Source organism: Panthera uncia, unplaced genomic scaffold (genome assembly GCF_023721935.1).
Source record: "Panthera uncia isolate 11264 unplaced genomic scaffold, Puncia_PCG_1.0 HiC_scaffold_241, whole genome shotgun sequence".
NCBI classification, from domain to species: domain Eukaryota; kingdom Metazoa; phylum Chordata; class Mammalia; order Carnivora; family Felidae; genus Panthera; species Panthera uncia.
In genome coordinates, this window is record NW_026059140.1 from 58598 (window position 1) to 77592 (window position 18995).

Consider the following 18995-nt stretch of genomic DNA (forward strand, 5'->3'; position numbering starts at 1 on the left):
CTCAAGCTTTGCCCAGCCAGGCCCCCTCTCCCCCAGGCCCCCTACACCCTTTCCATCAGGGCAGCCTCGCTGGCCTCCCACAGTCCACTCTCACAGAAAGCCAAAAGGAAGCTTTGAAAGTCACGACTGGATTCCATCCCTCCCTCGCTCCAGTACCGCCCATGGCTCCCCAGTGCCCTCAAGATAAGAGCCAGTTCCTCCACACGCACCCTGCCTCGCTGACACCCAGCAGCCACACTGCAGTGTCCTTCCCCAGGCCTCCGCACGTGCAGTTTTCTGCCTGGAGCACCTTTCCTGACTCCTGCCACCCTTCAAGGTGCAGCTTCCTCCAGGAAGCCCTCCTGCCTGGACTTCATCCCCAGGCTGCGTCAGGGGACTCCTGGGAGCCTCCCCGAGAGATCTCCATTGCAGAAGGGAAAGCGCCAATAGCTGGCAGTTCCCCTGGTTGAGCCGTGAGTGGCCAAATTTCAGGGGAGGACGGCAGATGTGCCCCAAAGGGGCCCTTCCTTCAAACCCCACGTTACAGAGAAGGAACCTGATGTCCAAGGAGGAGGAGCACTACCCCCCAAGCACACAGCAGGCCTGCCTGCAGACTGGGAGGTCCGAGTGTCGAACCCCGTGGGTGGGTGTGTGCGTGGGCCCGGCAGCAGCGACGCAGGGGCCCAACCTCCCTGGTTCTCAGTTTCCCTTTCTGGCTCCACCCTGGAGAAACGAAGCGTGTGCTGACAGGTGAAGCAGAGAGAAGGGGATGGAGACACCCCCGCCCCCCCACCTTCCCCGGCTGAGGCGGAGGACGCGCCCCCTGCCCTCCACCCGGGGAAGCGCTTACTGTATCTCGGGCTGGGCCGGGCTGGCGGGGGCGCCGCGGGGCGGGGGCTCCGGGGTCTCGGCGGCGCAGGCAGAGGGCTCTGGGGCGGACAAAGCCCGGTCCCGGCCTGGCCAGGCGGCGCCGCCGCTCCCGGAGCTGGGCGAGACCACCGCGCGCGGGGGAGGATGCGGGATGCGGGATGCGGGCGCGGCGGCCAATTGCGGCGCGGGAAGACGGACTGGTGCCATGGCAACAGCCAATGGCGGCCCCGGGGCGGGGACCAGCGGCGGCAGCCGGACGTCGGGCCTCCGGGCGGGTTCGGGGACTGCGTGTGCAGGGCTTGCGGGGGGGGGGGGGGGGGGGGGGGGGGGCGCCCCGAGGACGAGGACCCTGTGCCCTCCACCCGTTCCGGGGTAAAGCGGTCAAGAACCTCCGGCGGCTGGATCCGGAGAATTTGAGAGGAAAAAAAAAAGCATGCGGTCTCGGATGTTACATCAGAATTGGGGGTGGGGGGGGGCAAGGGGGAGGCCAGCCCCTCCCGACGGATCCAGCCGAGCCTCGTGCTGACGGGTGAGGGCGGGGCAGGGCTCGGGATCCAGACTGCACTCCCCACCCCCTGCCAGCGGGGTCACGGCCAGCATGAAGGGGTGGGGGTGGGGGATGGGCGGGCAGGCTGAGAGGCACTGGGGACCCCGGCGCCTCTGTCTCCCGCCTGACAGAGCTCTTCCAGGGGTGTCTGCCACGACTCCCTGTCCACCCCATGTCGCTCGCTCTCTTTCAATCTGTCTCTCTGTGTCTCTGTCTCCCATCACACTATTTCACCCTCACAGAAGGTAAGGCCAAGGAGAAGCCTGGGGTCCCAGCTGTCTCAGGTCCTCGATGGGTCCACAGAGCCAGAACTTTGCGGCTGGGGCCAGTCTTTACTGCCTCCGACACACGCACGCCCCACGGAGGAAGGAGGCTCCGGGCCAGGAGACGTGGTTTAGGGGGCCTGCCTCTGTCTTTCCTGGCTGGGGGAGGGGGGGCCGTGGCAAATGTTTGCCTCGAGAACCTTGTTCCCCTCCCCCCCCCGTGAAGTGGGGTGGGGGGTGCAGCCTTTGTAAGGGCTGGTGCAAGGCAGGCAGCCAAGGGCACACACACCACGTTGTGTTCTGTTGGGTGGCAGGAGGTCCCGTGTGCCCCGCCCTGGGCTAGCACTGTCGGGGGTGGGGGTGGGGTCCCTGAGAGGGGGCCTGGCTGTCCTGGAGCCTCCACAGCCAAACGCAGCAGTCCCCAGCCTGTGGGCCCTGGGAAGGGGGTATGGGGGGCAGAGGGGCTCTTTCTGGAAGCTGGGAAGGCTGCACAAAAGGACAGCAGTGCTTGGCCTCTCCTGGATGAGTAAGAGTTGGCTTTGGAAGCAAGGAGGGGAAAGGTATTCCCCGGGGCTGAAGGAATGACATGTGCCGTCCCTGGAGCTGAGCGGCCAGTCCCCTGTCAGGGGGCCTGGGCTTCTCGCGGGGCCGCGCCAGCTCACTACCAGGGGTTTAGAGCAGGGGCAGTCCGAGCTGATCACCGAGAGCAGAGCAGACTGGCCAGAGCCGGAATGGGGGCAGGGAGAGGACAGAGCCGAGGGCCCAGCTTCACTGTGACCTTGGCCGTCTCTCTCTTTGGCCTCAGTTTCCTGTTTTGCTGACTGGGAGGTGGGTTGGAGAATCCTTGCCTGCACAGAACTAAGTCCTATCCCCTCACCCAGTTTCAGGTGTGGCTGCTCCCCAGACCCCTCTCAGCCAGTCTTAGGGTGGTCTGATGGCCAGCCTTGCCCTCGTATGTATGAGGACACTGAGGCTTAAGCCAGGGAGCACACTGCTTCAGTTCACTTGTGAGCCTCACCAGCCTTGGGCTTCCCCCTCCCTGGGGACCAGAAGGCTGAGGGCACAAGGCACTGAGACTACAAGACAAGATGCCCTTGTCCCCAAGCCTCTGGAGCACCACATCTCTGACACCCTGCCCCTCATCCCCCAATATCCCTGACCCTTTAAATTCTTGAGCCACAGTCAGACTCAGGGATCACTGGAAATCCGAGAACCACAGAGCCTCGGGAAACCCCACGGCACCCCAGGACCCCAAGCCCAGTCTTGGGGGAATGAGGAGCCCCTCAAGGCACAGTACCCAGGCCTAGTGGGGGGGGGGGTCCTCCCCAGGCACCCTCCTTGGGATCCTCTGTGCTCCCTACCGCTGCTGGGCTCTCAAGGGGAGAGTTGAATCGTGGGGCTCGCTTATCCACATCCTCACCCTGAGACCATCCCTTCCCCCTGCCCGCCCCCCCCCCCCAACCCCATGCCAGCATCTGGCCCAGCACAACAGGGTCACTCAGAGGGCCTTTGAGTCTTCTGAGCCTGACCTCAGTGTCTCTTCCCACTTGATGGCCCGCGCTCTTCCACTGACCATCCACTGTGCTAGGGGCTCGGGGCAGAACCATGGGTGTCCCTTCCCCCCCCCCCGCCCCCAACTCGGAGCTGGGGTGGGGGTAGAGGGAAGCAGAGAGGCACCAGGTTGTCATGCGACCACAGAGATGGGGCGCGGGCTGGGTGACGGAGCAGAGCCCTGATGGAAAAGGGAATACTACTGGAGATGAGGGAGTGGTGGCGCCGTGCCCCCGAAACCGGATCCGGGGTGGATCCCCTGCCCGGTTTCCGGGCCTCAGTTTCCCGGGCAGGGAGAGGGCAAGAGAGCGTCCTGTCAGCACCGCGGACAGCTCCCCTCGGCCACCGGGCCTGGTCCTTTGCTGGCGCCTCCGCCCCGCGCTCAGGCTCCAACCCAGACGAAGGCTTGGGCTCCTAGCGGCGCCCCCCGTCTCAGTTTCCCGTTAAATCGGGAACGTGAGAGCCCCGAGGTTCAGAACGATTACGGAGGCCGGCAAAGCTCTCAGGCCCGGTGGGATGCATATTGTGAACCTCAGCGTCGGTGAAGGTCGGAGTCGGCCCTGCGCTGGGAGCCCAGAAAGGGAAACTGAGGCCCGAAGAGGTGCAGGGTGTGGCCCAGCCCCTACCCGCCAGTGCGGGACGGAGCCTCGGCTAGACGGTCCCCCGTCGCAGTCCCCACCGCCCCAGCTGCTCTCTGCGTCCGCGCAGTGGGGAGGGGTCGGGAGGGGGGGGTGGTCTTTATCCGAGGCTGCGCTTGCGCAGACCCGGGGTGGGGGGGATCCGCTGCGACGTGGGGGAGGGGCTCCCCCCCGGAGCACAGCCTGAAGCGGTTGCCCTGGCAACGGTCTCCGCGGCGACTGCGCGAGACCCCAGACCCGTCCAGCCCCGTGCGCGTGTCGGAGTGCCCCCCACGCCTTACCTGGTCCCCGAAGAAGGCTGAGTGCAGCAGGCTCAGCAGCCCCAAGAGCCCCATGGAGCCGCGGCCGCCCCGGACCAGCCTGCGCCCCGCCCTCAGCTGCTCGGGTAGGGGGGAGGCTCGGCGGAGACTCCCTGCGCCTGCGCGGAGCGACTACGGGGAGGGCTCGCACCGCGGGGCCGGGCGGGGACTCCTCCGGGAGGCAGCGGACGAGCGGGTCTGCGGGACTTCGCAGGAGCGGGGGGAGGGCGTCTCGTGGGACTGAGGACTCGGGTGGGCGGTGTGAGGAGGGGGACCTGAGTGAGCAGACGGGGGAGGGGGGACGAGGGAGAGCGGGGAGGGGTCCCGAGGAGAATGGCGATCTCGCAAGGATGGAGGGAGGCGCCGCCCTGTGGCCGCAATCGGCTGCCGGCCTGGATCGTGGGCCGGCAGCAGCCAGGCTCCGGCTGCGCGCTCAATCCATTAGTCATTCAGCAAACATTTGCGGTGCGCGTCCAGTTTGCCGGACTCAGTGATGGGACTTGTTGGCTCACACCACACGTCGACAGACATCCGTCCGAGTCATTAAGCAGCCTCTGTTAAGCACCTACTGTGTGCCGGGCCTTGTGCAGTAAACAGTCGTTGCAACAGAATGCCCGTGGGAAACTAGCACACTGGGAGGAGAGGGAAAGGCCGCCGACAAGAGGACGGTAACTTGGCCCGCGGTGAGCGGTGAAAACAGCAGGGAGGTGGGAGCGTGGAAGGCTGCTGGGAAGGACACTTAATAGACCCGAGTAACAGCATCCCGGCACGTGTAACAGCCAGCGCAAAGGGAGGAGGTGTGTGTGTGTGTGAGGCGGGGCGGGGGGGGGGGGTTGTGAACATGTGACGACCCCTGCGAGCCTTGGAGGGCGGTGGGCAGGGCAGGGACTCGCCGGACGCGGTGCTCACCGGCGCCCTTTGGTGGCAGTGGGAGACCAGGGAGGAGGGGACTGTGTTAGTCTGGGAGGGATGGGGGCAGGGGTCGCGGAGGGTCGTTTTTAGGAACTGTGCTAAGTCCTGGAACAGCAAAGGACAAGCAGCGAGAGAAAGGGGGCGCTGCCTTGGCCTCTGCAAGCAGGTGCCATGAATCAGTGGGTAGGTGTCCGGCAGAAAAGGCTGGACGTGAGAACAAGCCAGCACTCGGGGTGCTTTCTGGAGCCTGGGGAAGTCAGGGGGTGAATACCTGCTTATTTCAAATTGACCAACAGGTCAGAAATAGTGACCTGGCCAGATCTGGGACAGGCTCTGAAGGCAGCTGGCCCAGTTGGCTTGGGGGGGTGGGGGGGTGGGGGGAGAGGGGAACCCAGCACCAGGGTGGGGGCTGCCTGTGTGACTGAAGTACTGGGGACGGCAGGTGGGTGCGAATGTGGGCTGCAACCCAGTGGACTGGACCAGAGCGTCAGACGCAGAAGGAAACAAAGGCAGGGATGTGACTGGGGGTCTGAAGGCAGAGCCTGAACCTCGGGCCATTAGAGGGGCCCGGTTAGTGAGACAGCCCGGATGACTAAGGCCCCTACCCCACAGCCTGGGCTCTGCAGAGTGCATCCTGGCCTGGAGTGTCACTTGACAGCTGGGGTGGGCACTTCGGTCTGAGTGGGACACAATCGCTTTCACCTGTAACACTAATATGCATTGCCCCCCAATTACACGTAAGTGGTTGATAGAAATCCAAACTGCAATTAAGGAAAACAGTAATCGCTGACCCTTCCCTCCCTGAGCCCACCCAGGCCCATGGTGGCAGAGCTGGAAGCTTCCAGTGAGGGTTCCAAAGCCCTACAGGGGGTGACGGCAGTATTGCTGTCGGGGCGGGTCCTGCTGGTTTTTGTAGAACAAAATCTGTTATAAAGGCCCTACTTTGGCTGCACGGGCCAGTGGAGTGAACGCCAACAAAGGTTTACCTACGAGAACAGATGGCAAGCCCTTTGGCCTGAAGTCTGCCCATCACTGGGTGCATGAGCCTGACCCCTGGTTGGCACCCACCACCACCTGCACGAGGGATTCTCCCGTCCTCAACGGTCTGCATGTGCACTTTGCTCCCACAGGGAGGCCTAGTGCCTTAAAAGCTGTTTTTTAAGTAGACTTCATGCCCAGTGCAAGACCCGAACTCACAACCCTGAGATCAAGAGTCCGATGCTCAACTGACTGAGCCACCCAAGCATGCTCTGCCCATTTTTATGGCTTTCCAAGCTCAGGGTCACAACCCACGTTCCAGTAAAGGGGCACAGCCGCCCTGGGCATTCTTCTTCCCGAGGCCAATCTTCCATGAAACAAGTTTCTTGTATTTTAAGGTTTTTTTTTGTTTTGTCTTTGAGAGCATGTGCATGTGTGAGGAGTGGAGGCTAAACACTCAGTGTGGAACCGGACACGGGGCTCGATCCCACAACCCTGGGATCGTAACCTGAGCTGAAATCAACAGTCAATTGACTGAGCCACCCAGACACCCAACAGTTTTTATTCTTTGAGGAGTGACACAGCGAACCCTGCCTCTTCTCGCTGGGCCTCGTGGGCAGTTTGCTAGCGGAGGTCACAGAGGCTTCTGCTGTTCCAAACGAAGGGAGTGTGGACAGTGTTGACCAGATGTCAGTCAACAGCTCTGACCACGGCCTTTAAACTGCAAAGCACCCAGTCACCTCAGTTAAGGTCCCATCTCACGCACCCCAGTCATATTCCAACTTCACGTGGTGAGTCGGCCTCTCTGCAGCGCGGCCAGGCTCAGGGGGCTGTCCAAAAGGACCCCGGAGTCCCTGATCTTTGCCCCGATCAGCATCCCCACTGGCAGCTCCAGGCCCCTCGCATCAGCCCACGCAGCCTCCTGTGGCCTTGCTCCCTGCCACACCAGACACCCACCACTTTAGATTCTCGGCCCACGTCTTCCGGGCGAGAGGACTGCCTTATCAGGGATGGTGCCACACAGGCCACAGACGTACTTCCAGATCATCTGGTCCCAACACTGGTTCCTTCTGCCCACCTGGGGGAACCCGTTTAATCTGGTCACGCAAGCTGTCTGGCCGTTCCCCGTACTGCCTTCTGCTGTGGATTATAAACACAGCCACCCACAACCCAAGAGAGAACAGTGAGCAAATCAAAATGCAGAGGAAGGAAGCCCGGAGGTGGTGGCAGTGGCCGCTAGGAGGAGGGCAGGGAGGCAGGAGCGCCTTTCCATTCCGCTGTGTCCCTCCCTTCCCCTCCTGGCCGGCCCTCACCGCCCCAACAGAGGCGCAGACACTGTGACCACTGTCACACATGCAGCAGGCAGCCAGCTTCACACTCTCCTGCTGACCAGGGTTCCCACCTCGACCATCCCCCCCACCCACGCTGTCCATCAGCGAGCCAAAGGGACCACTGCCTGGCCAGTGCCTACCGAGGAGCAGTCCACCCTGGTCTGTAGGGCTTCCTCATCATGGAACAAATCTAGACAGAAATACTTGGGGGAGCGGGGCTGGGACCCTTCATCAGACCCTAGGGGCCGGTGTGACCCTGCCCCTGGAAACCACACGAGACCCAGACCCGGACAGCACGTGAGGGTCGCCGGGCCGGCGTGTGCAGACGCAGGAAGGGAGCGCTCAGGCTGCGCAAAGCCTCCTGCTGGTCGTGGACTTCACCTGTGGGCACGCACACCCCCAGGACCGGACAACAAGGGAGGAGGAGCCCCAAAGGGCACGGTGGCTCCAGGGGAGACACTTCCCTGGACCCAGGAGTGACCACCTGCATGGGCCGAAGCAGGCCCAGGGGAGGCCTGTGGCCGCACCTGTGGGATTTCGGTTGAAGGATCCAGAGGCAGGGGGCACAGACAGGACCGCACACAACCTGCACTGGTCACGGGGCCGAGGCCATTCATGCGGAGCCCCTACCCACACAGCGCCGGGCCCCGCTGTTAAGCGGGGCCATCCCTGTGTCCACAGCAGGAAACCAGGGCCACCTGCTGCCCAGCACTGGCCCAAATCACGCACCGCCTGAGCCTCCGACCGGTGAGCAGGCCCAGCCCCGCGGAAGGGAAGGAACAGTCCGACTCGCGACCAGAACAGGCTGCGTCTTTATTGGGCGAACGGGCTACTTGAGGGGGATGAAGCGGGACGAGTGGGTGGCCCCTATGCCGGGCCTGCCGTGCTTCACCGGCTTGTAGGTGATGGAGAACTCGCCCAGGTAGTGGCCAATCATCTCAGGCTGCAGGGGGGAGGAGCAGGGCAAGGAGTCAGGCGACCGTGAGCGGCCACGCCCCCGCCGCCCGCCCCGCCGCGCCCCACGGGTACCTTGATCTCCACCTGGTTGAAGGTCTTGCCGTTGTAGACGCCCACCATGCTGCCCACCATCTCGGGCAGGATGATCATGTCCCGGAGGTGCGTCTTCACCACCTCGGGCTTCTCCATCGGGGGGGCCTCCTTCTTGGCCTTACGCAGGCGCTTCAGCAGCGAGTGCTGCTTCCGGCGCAGACCCCGGTTCAGCCGCCGCCGCTGCCGGGCGCTGTACAGCTGCATCAGCTGCTCGCTGGGGGGGCAGGGCGCGATGGCGTGAGCGGCTGGGCCGCGACAGTCCCCAGGGTCCAGCCGCGAACGTCGCTGCTGCCCTGCACCGCCCCAAATCTGGGGAGAAGCCTTCAAAGTCAAGAGCTGCGAGCTGCAGATGGGGAAACTGAGGCAGGCGGATACGTGGCCGGCACCTCTTGGGCAAAGTGCTGCACCTCCAGCCAACCAGGCCTCTGCCGACCTGTGTCCCCGGAAGGGGGGGGGGGGCGGCCCCTCACGGCCCCGCTGACCCAAGCTCACGCTCAGGAAGGCTGCGGGGAATCCGAGAAGCCCGTGTCCCCGCACCCCAGCCAGACCTCCGCCACCCTGCCTAGGAGCTTCCGGCCACGCGCCAAACCCCAGCCCGTTCTCGCTTCCCGCGTTTTCGGCGGGTGTAAACAGTGTCACGAGGGGACACCCGGCAATTAGGTACGACCCAAACGTCGCTGCGCCCAAACAGCGCCCCGGCCCCGCCCGGCCCCCTTACTAGGACATGTCCAGCAGCTGGTCCAGGTCCACGCCGCGGTAGGTGAACTTGCGGAAAGTACGCTTCTTCTTCTGTTCCACTTCCGCCTGCGCGGGCCCGGGGCGAGGGTCAGAGGGCGGCCGCAGACTCGCCTCCCACCCCCGCGGCCGCCCTCGGGCGCCCACGGGGGCCCGCGGGGACACACGGCCTCCGGCCCGTCCCCGGGGAGCGCGGGCGGCCCCGGGTCGCTGGGGCTCGGCCAGGACACGTCGGCCTGCGCGGGCCTTCCCCGCCCCGCGTCATCCCGACACCAGCCCGGCCCCCCCCGCCCCCCGATAGGCGGCGGCCCCGGAGGCTCAAGAGATGGCTGCCGCAGCCGGGCGGCCTGCCTCCGGCCTTCACGGCACGGCCAGACCGCGGATGGCGCCGGATGAGTCGGGAAGACCCGCGCCAACCCGCGGCACTCACCATCTTGTCAGCTCTTCGGAAAGGACCGCCCCTCCGCGCCTGCGCGATTATCACGAGCTCGCCCATGAGCCCCGCCCCGCGCCCGACAGCTCGGACGCGCTTCCGCTTTCTCGGCTGATGAGCGCGCCCTCTGCTGGCGGGAGGGCCGAGCGCAGGCGGCGCTCGCTAAGGAGACGCTGCGGCTGGGGCCTCGGGCACCCCGCCGCCTCTCTCGGAACCCCGCGCTCCCCGTGGGTTCGGGCCCAGCGCTCCGCCGGAGCTGGCGTCCTAGTGCGGGCGGCGGACAGCCGGGAGGGGCGGGGCGCTGGCTCCGCACAGGTGCCCCGAGAAGGCGGCCCTGATGGGGACCTGCCGCCTTTAACGGAGGGCCTCAGGTACAGTAGCAACCGTAGCGATGCACTACTAGGTTTCTGTAACGTCTGTGCACGTGACGGGTATAACGATGACAGAGAAAGAGGGACAAGGAATTAGAGCTATATAGTACTGTCCCACTTCTGGGTATACACCCCAATAACTGAAAGCAGGGAGATTTACATGTCCACAGCAGCATGATTCACTACAGCCCAAGTATGCATCCGCGGATGAAGGATAAACACGATGGGGTCCATCCACACGCCGGACTATGATCCAGCCTTAGGAAGGACGTCTGCCACCTGCCACCACGTGTACGGACCCGCAGGACACTGTGTGCAGCGAGAGAAGCCAGACACAGAAGGACACGTCCTGCGTGACCCCACTCACAGGGGGTCCCTAGAGGAGTCCCGTCCACAGAGACAGAGAGTAGACGGTGGGAGCCAGGGGTGGGGCAGGGGGCGGGGGAGTCAGTGTTTCATGGGGACAGAGTCTCAGTCTGGGGAGATGGAAAGTTCTGGAGACGGGTGGTGGGGGCGGGTGCAGGACACTGTTGAGTGTGCTTGATGTCACTGAGCTGTGCACTTAAGAGATGGTTACAATGGCAAGTCTTAATGCGCATTTTGCCACAATGAGGAAACAACCCGGCGCCTGGGTGGCTCAGTAGGTTAAGCGTCCGACTCCTGATTTCGGCTCAGGTCATGATCTCCTGATTCCGGAGTTGCAGCCCTGTGCCGGGCTCTGTGCTCACAGCGCAGAACCTGCTTGGGATTCTGTCTCTCCCTCTCTCTGCACCTCCCCCACTCATGAGCTCTCACTCTGTCTCAAAATAAACATTAAAAAAAAAAAAACGGGGCGCCTGGGGGGTCAGTCGGTTGAGCGTCCGACTTCGGCTCAGGTCATGATCTCACGGTTCGTGAGTTCTAGCCCCGCCTTCGGGCTCTGGTGCTGACAGCTCTGGAGCCTGCTTTGGATTCTGTGTCCCCCTTTCTCTCCGCCCCTCCCCTGCTTGTGCTCTGTCTCTATCTTTCAAAAATGAATCAACGTAAAAAAGTTTTTTCAAAAAGAAAAAAAACAAAAAACATATGGTAAGCTCTAGAACAGCCTCAAAGAAAACAACTCAAAAAATATGACAAAAAAATCATTAAAAGAACTAAAACGCTACCTTAGGAAATACTCATTTAACGCAAAAGCATGAACAGAGAAGCGTAAGAACAAAACAAGGCACACAGCACAGAGAAAAAGCGAAATGGCAGGGGTAAACCGAGACCACACTGAACACCAGGGGATGGGAGAGACCACTGGCTGGAGGGTGAGTTCCGGGAAGAGGGAGCCAGCGTGCAAAGACCCTGCGGTAGGAAGGAGGTGGGTGCTGCCACCACGGCCCCACGACCCAGCTGACTCTACCGTGCCCACGGCCGCGACTGAGGCTTCAGCCCCTTCCTGGCCTCAAGCTGGATGGCTGGGTGGGGTCTGGCTTAGACCAGTGGCTTTGTGGGGAGCTGGGGCTGGCCTGGGGGGAACAGGAAGTCTGGAAAGAAGCTGGGCCTCCTCAACCATTTCTACAATCCTGTGGGTAGAGCCAATTAAACCCTCCCAAAGAAGGGGATGTCCCTCCCTGTCTGCGACGCAGCACAAGCACAGTGTTTGAGGGCTACAGGGTGTGTCCTTCAGGGTGTGAAGGGGGCTCGCCTGTGCCCAGCAGAGCAAGGCAGGGGTCCCAGGAGCTCCTGGCCAGCTGGAAATCCGTGCGTCGTTTGCATGACGGCCTCTCACCAGGGAACCCTAATTTTACAGAGAATTTCACAAGTGAAAGGAGCTCATGTGTAACGTCGCGATGGCACGCGGTGTGGATGGAAGGCCCAGTCCTGCTCGTCTGTAAACCGGCCGTGGCGGCACCTCCTGAGGGCAGGGAGAAGACTCTGGCGGGGGCGGGCAGGTGCGGCCCCGCAGGGGCATTTTGAGGGCTTTTCTTCGCCTTTGAGCTGAGCCACCCTCCCTGCCGCAGATCAGATCGCGAGCGGGCTGTGGGCGGGGACGAGGGCTCTCCAGCCCCACACACTGTGGTGGCACCCCGTGCATTTTGGATCAATCCGTTCTTTTTATGTTTTACAATCTTCATTGTGGTCTTTAGACTGCGAGAATAATGGCCTCCAAAGACCCCAGACCTGGTTCTGGGACCAGGGATCTGTCACCTCACGCAACAGAGGGGACCTTAGCAAGGCCTGAGGCGGGGGTGACCCTGGGTACCCAGCGTCCACACGAGGTCCTCATGAGAAGGGGACAGACACGGGCGGACCCCACACTGCTGGCCATGAGAATGGAAGAGGGGCCTCTGGAAGCCGGGAAAGGTGGGAGACGGGGATCCTGGGGCCCAGAACTGTCAAAGACAATTTGTGAGCGGCTTTAAGCCCTAAGTGGGTGGTGATCTGTCACAGGGGCCCTTAAGACACCCCCCACATCAGAACAGGGGAGGACTGACCCATTTGGTTCATAGTGGATCCCCAGGGCCAGCCTCCTCCAGACCCAGGAGCCCCTCCCCACTCCCACAGGAAGTGGGGCCCAGAGCAGGAAGCCCTGTGTGCAGGTGAACGGACTCCCCCTCCCGTTGGGGCTGCAAATAGGGCCTTCGCTGCGCGTCAGCCCCTTCTCACTGGGGAAGGAGCAGTCAAGAAAAGGGACGGGAAGGTCCAAATATCCAGGGCTGGAAAGGCCTGGCAGACACCTGGTGGCCGCCGTGGGACGCTGGCCAGAGCTCAGCCCTCCCCACCTCCTGGCTCAGGCTTCCCTCCTCCCTCACCTCCACCGTTGGTCCTTCAGCTCTAGGAGCCGGGGCCATCGTGCTGCCTCCCGCCCCGGCCACGGGGCGGCCCCCACCCACCCGGATCCGTCCGAGCACCTTTCCTTTGGCATTCGGCGGGTGGCCGCTGAGCCCCGGGAGCCTGGGCCGGCAGCTCGCACAGGGTCCCCGGCTCCCCACTCGAGCAGGTGGGGCCTGGCTCCTGAGCCCTGGGAGGTGGGGAGGGCCAGCACAGGTCTCCCGCAGGGACGGGCTCCTCCTGGACACAGAAGGGACGCACAGCCGACAGCAAGGAGGGAATAAAAGCACACAACGTGGGTTTCTAATCCAAACGCACTTCTCTTTATTCAAACCAGGGTCAAACTGGTCGGTGGGGACGCCCTGAAACCACGTGCGCGGGAGAGCGGCTGACAAGGCCTCCTTGTCCTTGCTGCCGGGGCGGACGCGGGGCGGCGCCGGCAGAGGCTGGGCGGGCGCGGCCCCCACGGCGCACCTGCGGGCGCTGCCAGGCAGGTCAGTCGACAAAAGCAAGGAATAAACAAAAAACAAAACACGCTCAGTAGACTTTTTCTGTAAGCTCCCAGAGTTTCTGGACCAACAAGCCCCGACCCTCAAAGCCAGGAGTGAGGCACTGAAACGCCCCTCACTGCCACCAGTGCCGACGGAAACCCTGCTTTAAATTAAAAAATAAGCCAGTATACATCGTAGAAAATTTCTCTTAAAAATCTCACAATTTGTAAATGTATATTTTTTCTTTAACATAAAAGTTTACAATATACGGTAAAACAAAAGGCTCAGGAAAATAATTTCAAAAAAAAGGAAGAAAAAGAAACCTGAAGTTTTGAATTAAAGCTGAAGACATTTTTTTTAAACCCTGTTGTTGAACCAGTGACTTTTTTTTATTGTGCTGATGGGTTAGAGAAAGAAATATGTTTAAAAACTTCAGTCCAGACACCCACAGCCGCCTCCAAAAGCCTCTCGCCCCCCTCCCCCCAACGGTGAGCCGCTATTTTTCTGCCAAGTTTGTGATTGTCACGAGTTCACAAGTTTTAAATCCTGGGTCTCGGCCGCCCTGACGTCCACACGGCGCCGGCCAGCTAGCGTCGGTACGGGTGGAATCCTTGCACGTTGTGGTTCTGCCCTCGTCCAAAGCCACTTCCGCCGGCGGGGGGGCCCCCCGAGCCCGGCACTGAGGGGCCCCCATACGAGGGGGGCTGCTGGCTGGGATCTGAGAAGCCCTGTCCGAAGCCGGCCAAGTCCTGTCCGTAACCTGCAGGGAAGGAGCCCGGTGAGCTGCGGCGGGATGGCAGCGTTCGCCCTAACGGCCAGGGAGCGGTCCGTGCCCACGGAGCCCACCCCGACCCCCCGCAGGGCCCTGACCACGGTCTCTGTGCAGAAGGAAAAGCAGCTCGGAGACCCGGAGGACCCCACAGCCTGTGCCATCCGACCTCGGCCTCGCCTCCCCACCCAGTCCCGAGGACCTGGGGTTGGGCCCTGGCCACTGGAGACCTTTGAGCTGGGAAATGTCAAGAGGACCCGGCCCGGCTCGGTAGACTGAGGGTTTCTAAAAAGTTTAATCTTCAGTGTGCTGCTGTGGGGTGGGGGCGGCGGGGGGGGGGGGGGGGGGGGGGGGGGGGGGAGGGGTGCAGGCAGGGAGCTCAGGCACAATTCCCAGCAATTAAGAAATGCAAGCCTAGCCCAGGCCCCTCCCTCCAGGGTGACCCCCAGACCCGAGACAGTCCTCTCTGCAGAGCTGACCCCACCTGGGATCTTCCCTAAGACCGACGGGTGTGAGGAAAGACTGTGTGCCCAACCCAACGCCAGGCGTAAGTGACTCTGGGCACCATGCCTACAGAGCCTGCCCCAGGCGGGCCAGGGCCCTCCTCCGAACAGGGCCTAGAGCCTGCAGCTGACCTCAGAATGCGTGGGAGGCACTCTGGAAAGGGGACCGGCACCAGCCTGCACACCTGGGATGAAGGCGTGCCCCAAGGCCCCCGGATCCCCAGTAGAGGGTGCACATGGGGCGCCGACGCCTGCTGCCCGCAGAGGCAGAGCTCTAGGGCCCACGGGGCTGTGGCCAGTTGAGATCCTCGCCCCGGCAAGGGCCCCGTCCCAGAGGGCACCGCCAGGTCCACCCCCGCCCAGGACGGCAGAGGAGGCCGTGCCCGCTGCCCGGTACAGGCAGAGTGGGGACCGTGGATGAGAAGGTGCCACCTACCTAGGCCACATCACTGCTCAGCCTGACCATAAGAGTGTAAACAAAGTATGGGCCCGAAGCCTGACGGGTCTTGAGAATAGGTAGCCAGGCCTGGCAAGAGACGAGACCAGGGTGACTACCCCAGGGCAGCCTCGGCAGAGGGGCGGGGCGGGGCCACGCTGGCGGTCAGCACACCCCCACCCGGGGCTGCTCGTGCGCCGGACACGTGTTCTGCTGGGGTGGGGGGGGTGACAACCCACGCACTCAGGGACCGTGGCGTGGCACGGCGCCAAGGGGCCAAGCTGCTGCGATGCCAGGTTACTGGGAGCGTCCGGCCGAGAACGGCAATCGAGGGCAAGAACAGCCTCACGCATAGACACTGAAGTCTTGGGCGAAACGCAGTGTGAACAACCACGTGGGGGTAGCAGAGCCCCAGGCGAGGAGACGTGGGCCGAAGCCATGGCTCCCACAGGAGCCCCAGGAGCCCCCGAAGCCCCAGAAGACAGGCAGCCCGCCTGCATGGCCCCGCAGAGGTGGTAGGAGGCCCCGGGATGGAGGCCTGCTCTACCCAGGACACGGGGCCCAACCCCGTCCTCACGAGCCCCTCCCACGCAGGCCACGGGCCACCACCTAGCAGACCCCAGGCTCAGAGGCACCTAGTCCACGACCAGCCCCTCCGGTGAAGCATGGTGACGCCCACGCCAGCGCCCGCCACAGACCAGAGCCACGAGCCCACGTGGCCAACAGGTGCCCTCCCTGCACTCTGCACTTGGAAAATGAGACCACCAAGGAACAGTGCCTGCTGGGGGCGCCCCACCGAGCCCTCGCGCACCATCCTCCTGGGGGCCCGGTCACGGCCGCAGGCTCCCCAACCCACAGGCCCTGGGACGCCTGCCGCTCACGCGATGCGTTTCTCAGACAGCTCCCTAGCAAAACCCCAGGAAACCAAAATCCTCCTTTTCATTTTGCCGGACCCTCCCTGACAAGCCCCAGCAGAGCGGGCCTCCTTCACAGACGCTGGCAGGGAGGAAGGCGGGAGGGGGCGGGGCCAGATCCCCGGCCCCAGGCCTCGAACACAGGTCTCCAGCGCGGGCGAGAGTTACAGCCACTCACCGTACTGGCTGTAGGGGAAGTCTGGCTGGGCCGTCGGGGGCTTGCTCATGTCGGGGGCGGCCTGAGACGGAGGCGGTGGGAAGGCCAGAGGTGCTGCCCCTGGAGTAGCAGGTGGAGGAGGGACCCCAGGTGGGGCAAACTGATCCGGCGGTGGAGGCGGGGGCCCGTAGCCAAAGCCTGCGGGCAAACAGGAGAGGAAGACACACAGTGCACGACCGCGGCCCAGCCTACGGGAGCTGCCCGCGCCATTTCCCGCCGAGACGCACCAAGTGGCCAGGTCCTGGGGATGTGCCCCGGCTGGGAGAAGGCGGCATGCGGACCAGCGATGGTCTGGAAGGCTGGGGTGCCTGGGTGGGCCTGGGGCAGCCTGTCACCGCACCTCTGACAGCGAGTGTCAGATGGGAACTCCACAGGGAGTAACTGCACTGAAATACTCTTGAAAAAACCAAAACCAGTTGCCTAACAAAGCACAATCTGTGCTCTGAGAGGACAAAAAGAATCACAGTGAGCCTTTCACGAGGGCGGGGGTCACGCCTGTCCACGCTCTGTCCTGGGGGGCTCCAGAAAACCGGTTTCTATTCACCTGTGTTCTTGTTAGAAATAAAAATCTGGGGCACCTAGGTGGCTCGGTCAGTTAAGCGTCCGACTTAGGCTCAGATTATGATCTCATGGTTCGTGAATTCAAGCCCCACATCGGGCTCTGTGCTGACAGCTCAGAGTCTAGAGCCTGCCTCGGATTCTGTGTCTCCCCTTCTCTCTGCCCCTCCCCTGCTTGCACTGTCTCTCTCTCTCAAAAATAAATGAACATTAAAAAGAAAAAGAAAATCTGACATGGTCCAGGCCACGGGCAGCCGTGGAGCCTGAAAAATGTGACTGACCCAAGCCTGTGGTGCATCCCAAAAGCAGAACACGCGTGGGCGCCCAAGGTCTTAACGGGAAGACCGGGGGACAGTCTGTGTGGGCCGCAGGGCAAGAGCAGCGGCCAGCCACACTCGATCAGGTGAGGGTCTCTTTCCTGCTGAAGACCCAGTCACCAGGAGTGGCCACACCCTTTTCTTTTTTCCTTTAAACGCTTTTCCCCCCCGAGAGAAAAAGAAGCGGGAGACAGCACGCACGCACGAACAGGGGAGAGGGGCAGAGGGGACGAGAGTCACATGCTCAACCGACTGAGCCACCCAGGCACCCTGGCCGCACCCCTTCCTACCAGGGACGAGCACTGAACCTTGCAGGCCTGCCAGCCGCCAGCCACCCGGGCACAAGGCAGAACAGAGGAGGACTGAGACTCCAGTTCGTATGCCCTCTAGCCCTTCGCTGCTTTGTTACAAGTTACAAGGCCAGGTCCAAAGGCCCCGTGCTGCGACCACTCGCAGGGCCCGCCCCAGTGACGTGGCACACTCATCTTGGACGACACAGGTGTCATCCACACGACCCTCCGAGCAGAGGGGCGTGGACGTGCGGCACCCCAGCCCCCCTCCTGGGGCCCACAGGACTTACTGAACTGTGGAGGGGCACCGTAGCCCTGTGGGAAGCCCTGAGGAGGGGGGAAGCCTCCGGGAGGGGTGGACACAATGTAAGAGGTGAACGGTGGCGGCGGTGGGGGGGCTCCTCTTCCCGCAGGGGGCGGTCCATAGCCACCTGTAACACAGGACACAGAGGTGAGGGCGAGGGCGTGGCACACGAGGCTCCGGGACGCCCTGGCCCACCGCGGGGCCGCCCCATTTCAGACCCTGTTCCTTCTCAGTTGCCCACGATGAGGACTTACCGATTGCCTGTCCGGCTGGTACCCACATTCCTAAACAGGAAAACAGAGAGGGTGGTTGGTGCCCGTCAGCTGAGCCCCGCTCCCCCGACAGCACTGGCTGTGCCGGTGAGAAGCCCTTCTGGAAAACGCACCCGAGGGGCCTGGCGTCCTGTTGCACTGTGGGCACCAGGGCGGGATGTCCCAGCCCCGAGGAAGGCGTCAGAGGAGCCCATGGTATACCAGGAGCACAGGCGTGACCCCCAGAGCTTCTCCAGCACCTGGGTATGGGGAAAGAGCTGCCGCTCGCGTCCTGCTTCTATGGGATGGGGGCCGGGGTGGGGGAGGGGCTCCCAAGAGAAGCCTGTTGGGTCAGGTGGCCCCAGCCCGGCCACCAGCCGAGCTACTGGGCACGCGGGATAACTGGTTTTCTAGGGCTGTGTGTTCTTTTGCAATAAAGAATTTTTTAAAAGACGACTCTGTGAGCCCAAAGAGGGGGCGCCAGGTGCCTCTGGATGCAGACAGGCCCACCTGACCTCCTCCTGCCCCTCCTTGGACACTAAAAGGGGTAGAGGCTACCAGATCCTGTCCTGGAGCCCCTAGGCACCCCAATCCTTCTGCCAACCTGTCCTTAACCACTCTGCTGACCCATCACAAGGATCTGACAGCCCAAGGGGCAGGAGCAGACCAAGAGGGTGAAGGAAACAGGACTCTGGGGCAAAAGCCCCAGTCTCCCTAAGAGCATCTTATCTTATCTGGGCCCCTGAGAGGGCCAGGCCAGGCCCACTGGAGGGAGTGGTGGTGACAGTGACGGACTCTCAAATCCACCAGGTCCTTCTGCCCATCCCCCTACCCCCAAGGCACTGCCACAGACCCCGGGGACAGCAAAGGTGCCAGCACGAGGCATCGAACTGCTCCCTCAGGCCTGGGAGGCCCTCCTCCAGAGCACGGTACTTGGAGTAAAGATGCTCACTGCCCTCTGCCAACTACGGTTGAAACTCATCTGCCCAAACCACAGACAGGGACTCGGCTACGGCCCAGACACACCACCGTCCTCCACACGGACCAGGTGACGACCTGGAACCTGGCCCCTTTCCCGTCTGCGTGCCGACCAGAAGGTGCCCCTCTAGGGGCGCGCGTGCTATGGGGGGACCAGCATGGAGCCCGCACGCCAACCTGCTGGGCAGGAGACCCTGGGGCCGGACGAGCAGGG

General features: G+C 62.9%; 2 protein-coding genes across 2 annotated transcripts; both read right to left on the reverse strand.

Moving 5' to 3' along the window:
- Window positions 1-8162: 8162 nt before the first annotated feature.
- LOC125917779 (40S ribosomal protein S15) lies at window positions 8163-9665 on the reverse strand. The gene is made up of 4 exons (XM_049623878.1): window positions 9584-9665; window positions 9137-9222; window positions 8398-8632; window positions 8163-8311 (listed from the first exon to the last, which is right to left on the reverse strand). The coding sequence occupies exons 1-4, from the start codon at window positions 9647-9649 to the stop codon at window positions 8198-8200; spliced, it is 501 nt and encodes a 166-aa protein (XP_049479835.1). The 5' UTR covers window positions 9650-9665; the 3' UTR covers window positions 8163-8197.
- A 3388-nt stretch (window positions 9666-13053) lies between these two features.
- Window positions 13054-18071, reverse strand: LOC125917778 (DAZ-associated protein 1). The gene is made up of 4 exons (XM_049623877.1): window positions 17807-18071; window positions 17539-17679; window positions 16045-16221; window positions 13054-14004 (listed from the first exon to the last, which is right to left on the reverse strand). The coding sequence occupies exons 1-4, from the start codon at window positions 17832-17834 to the stop codon at window positions 13832-13834; spliced, it is 519 nt and encodes a 172-aa protein (XP_049479834.1). The 5' UTR covers window positions 17835-18071; the 3' UTR covers window positions 13054-13831.
- Between the last annotated feature and the right edge of the window lie 924 nt (window positions 18072-18995).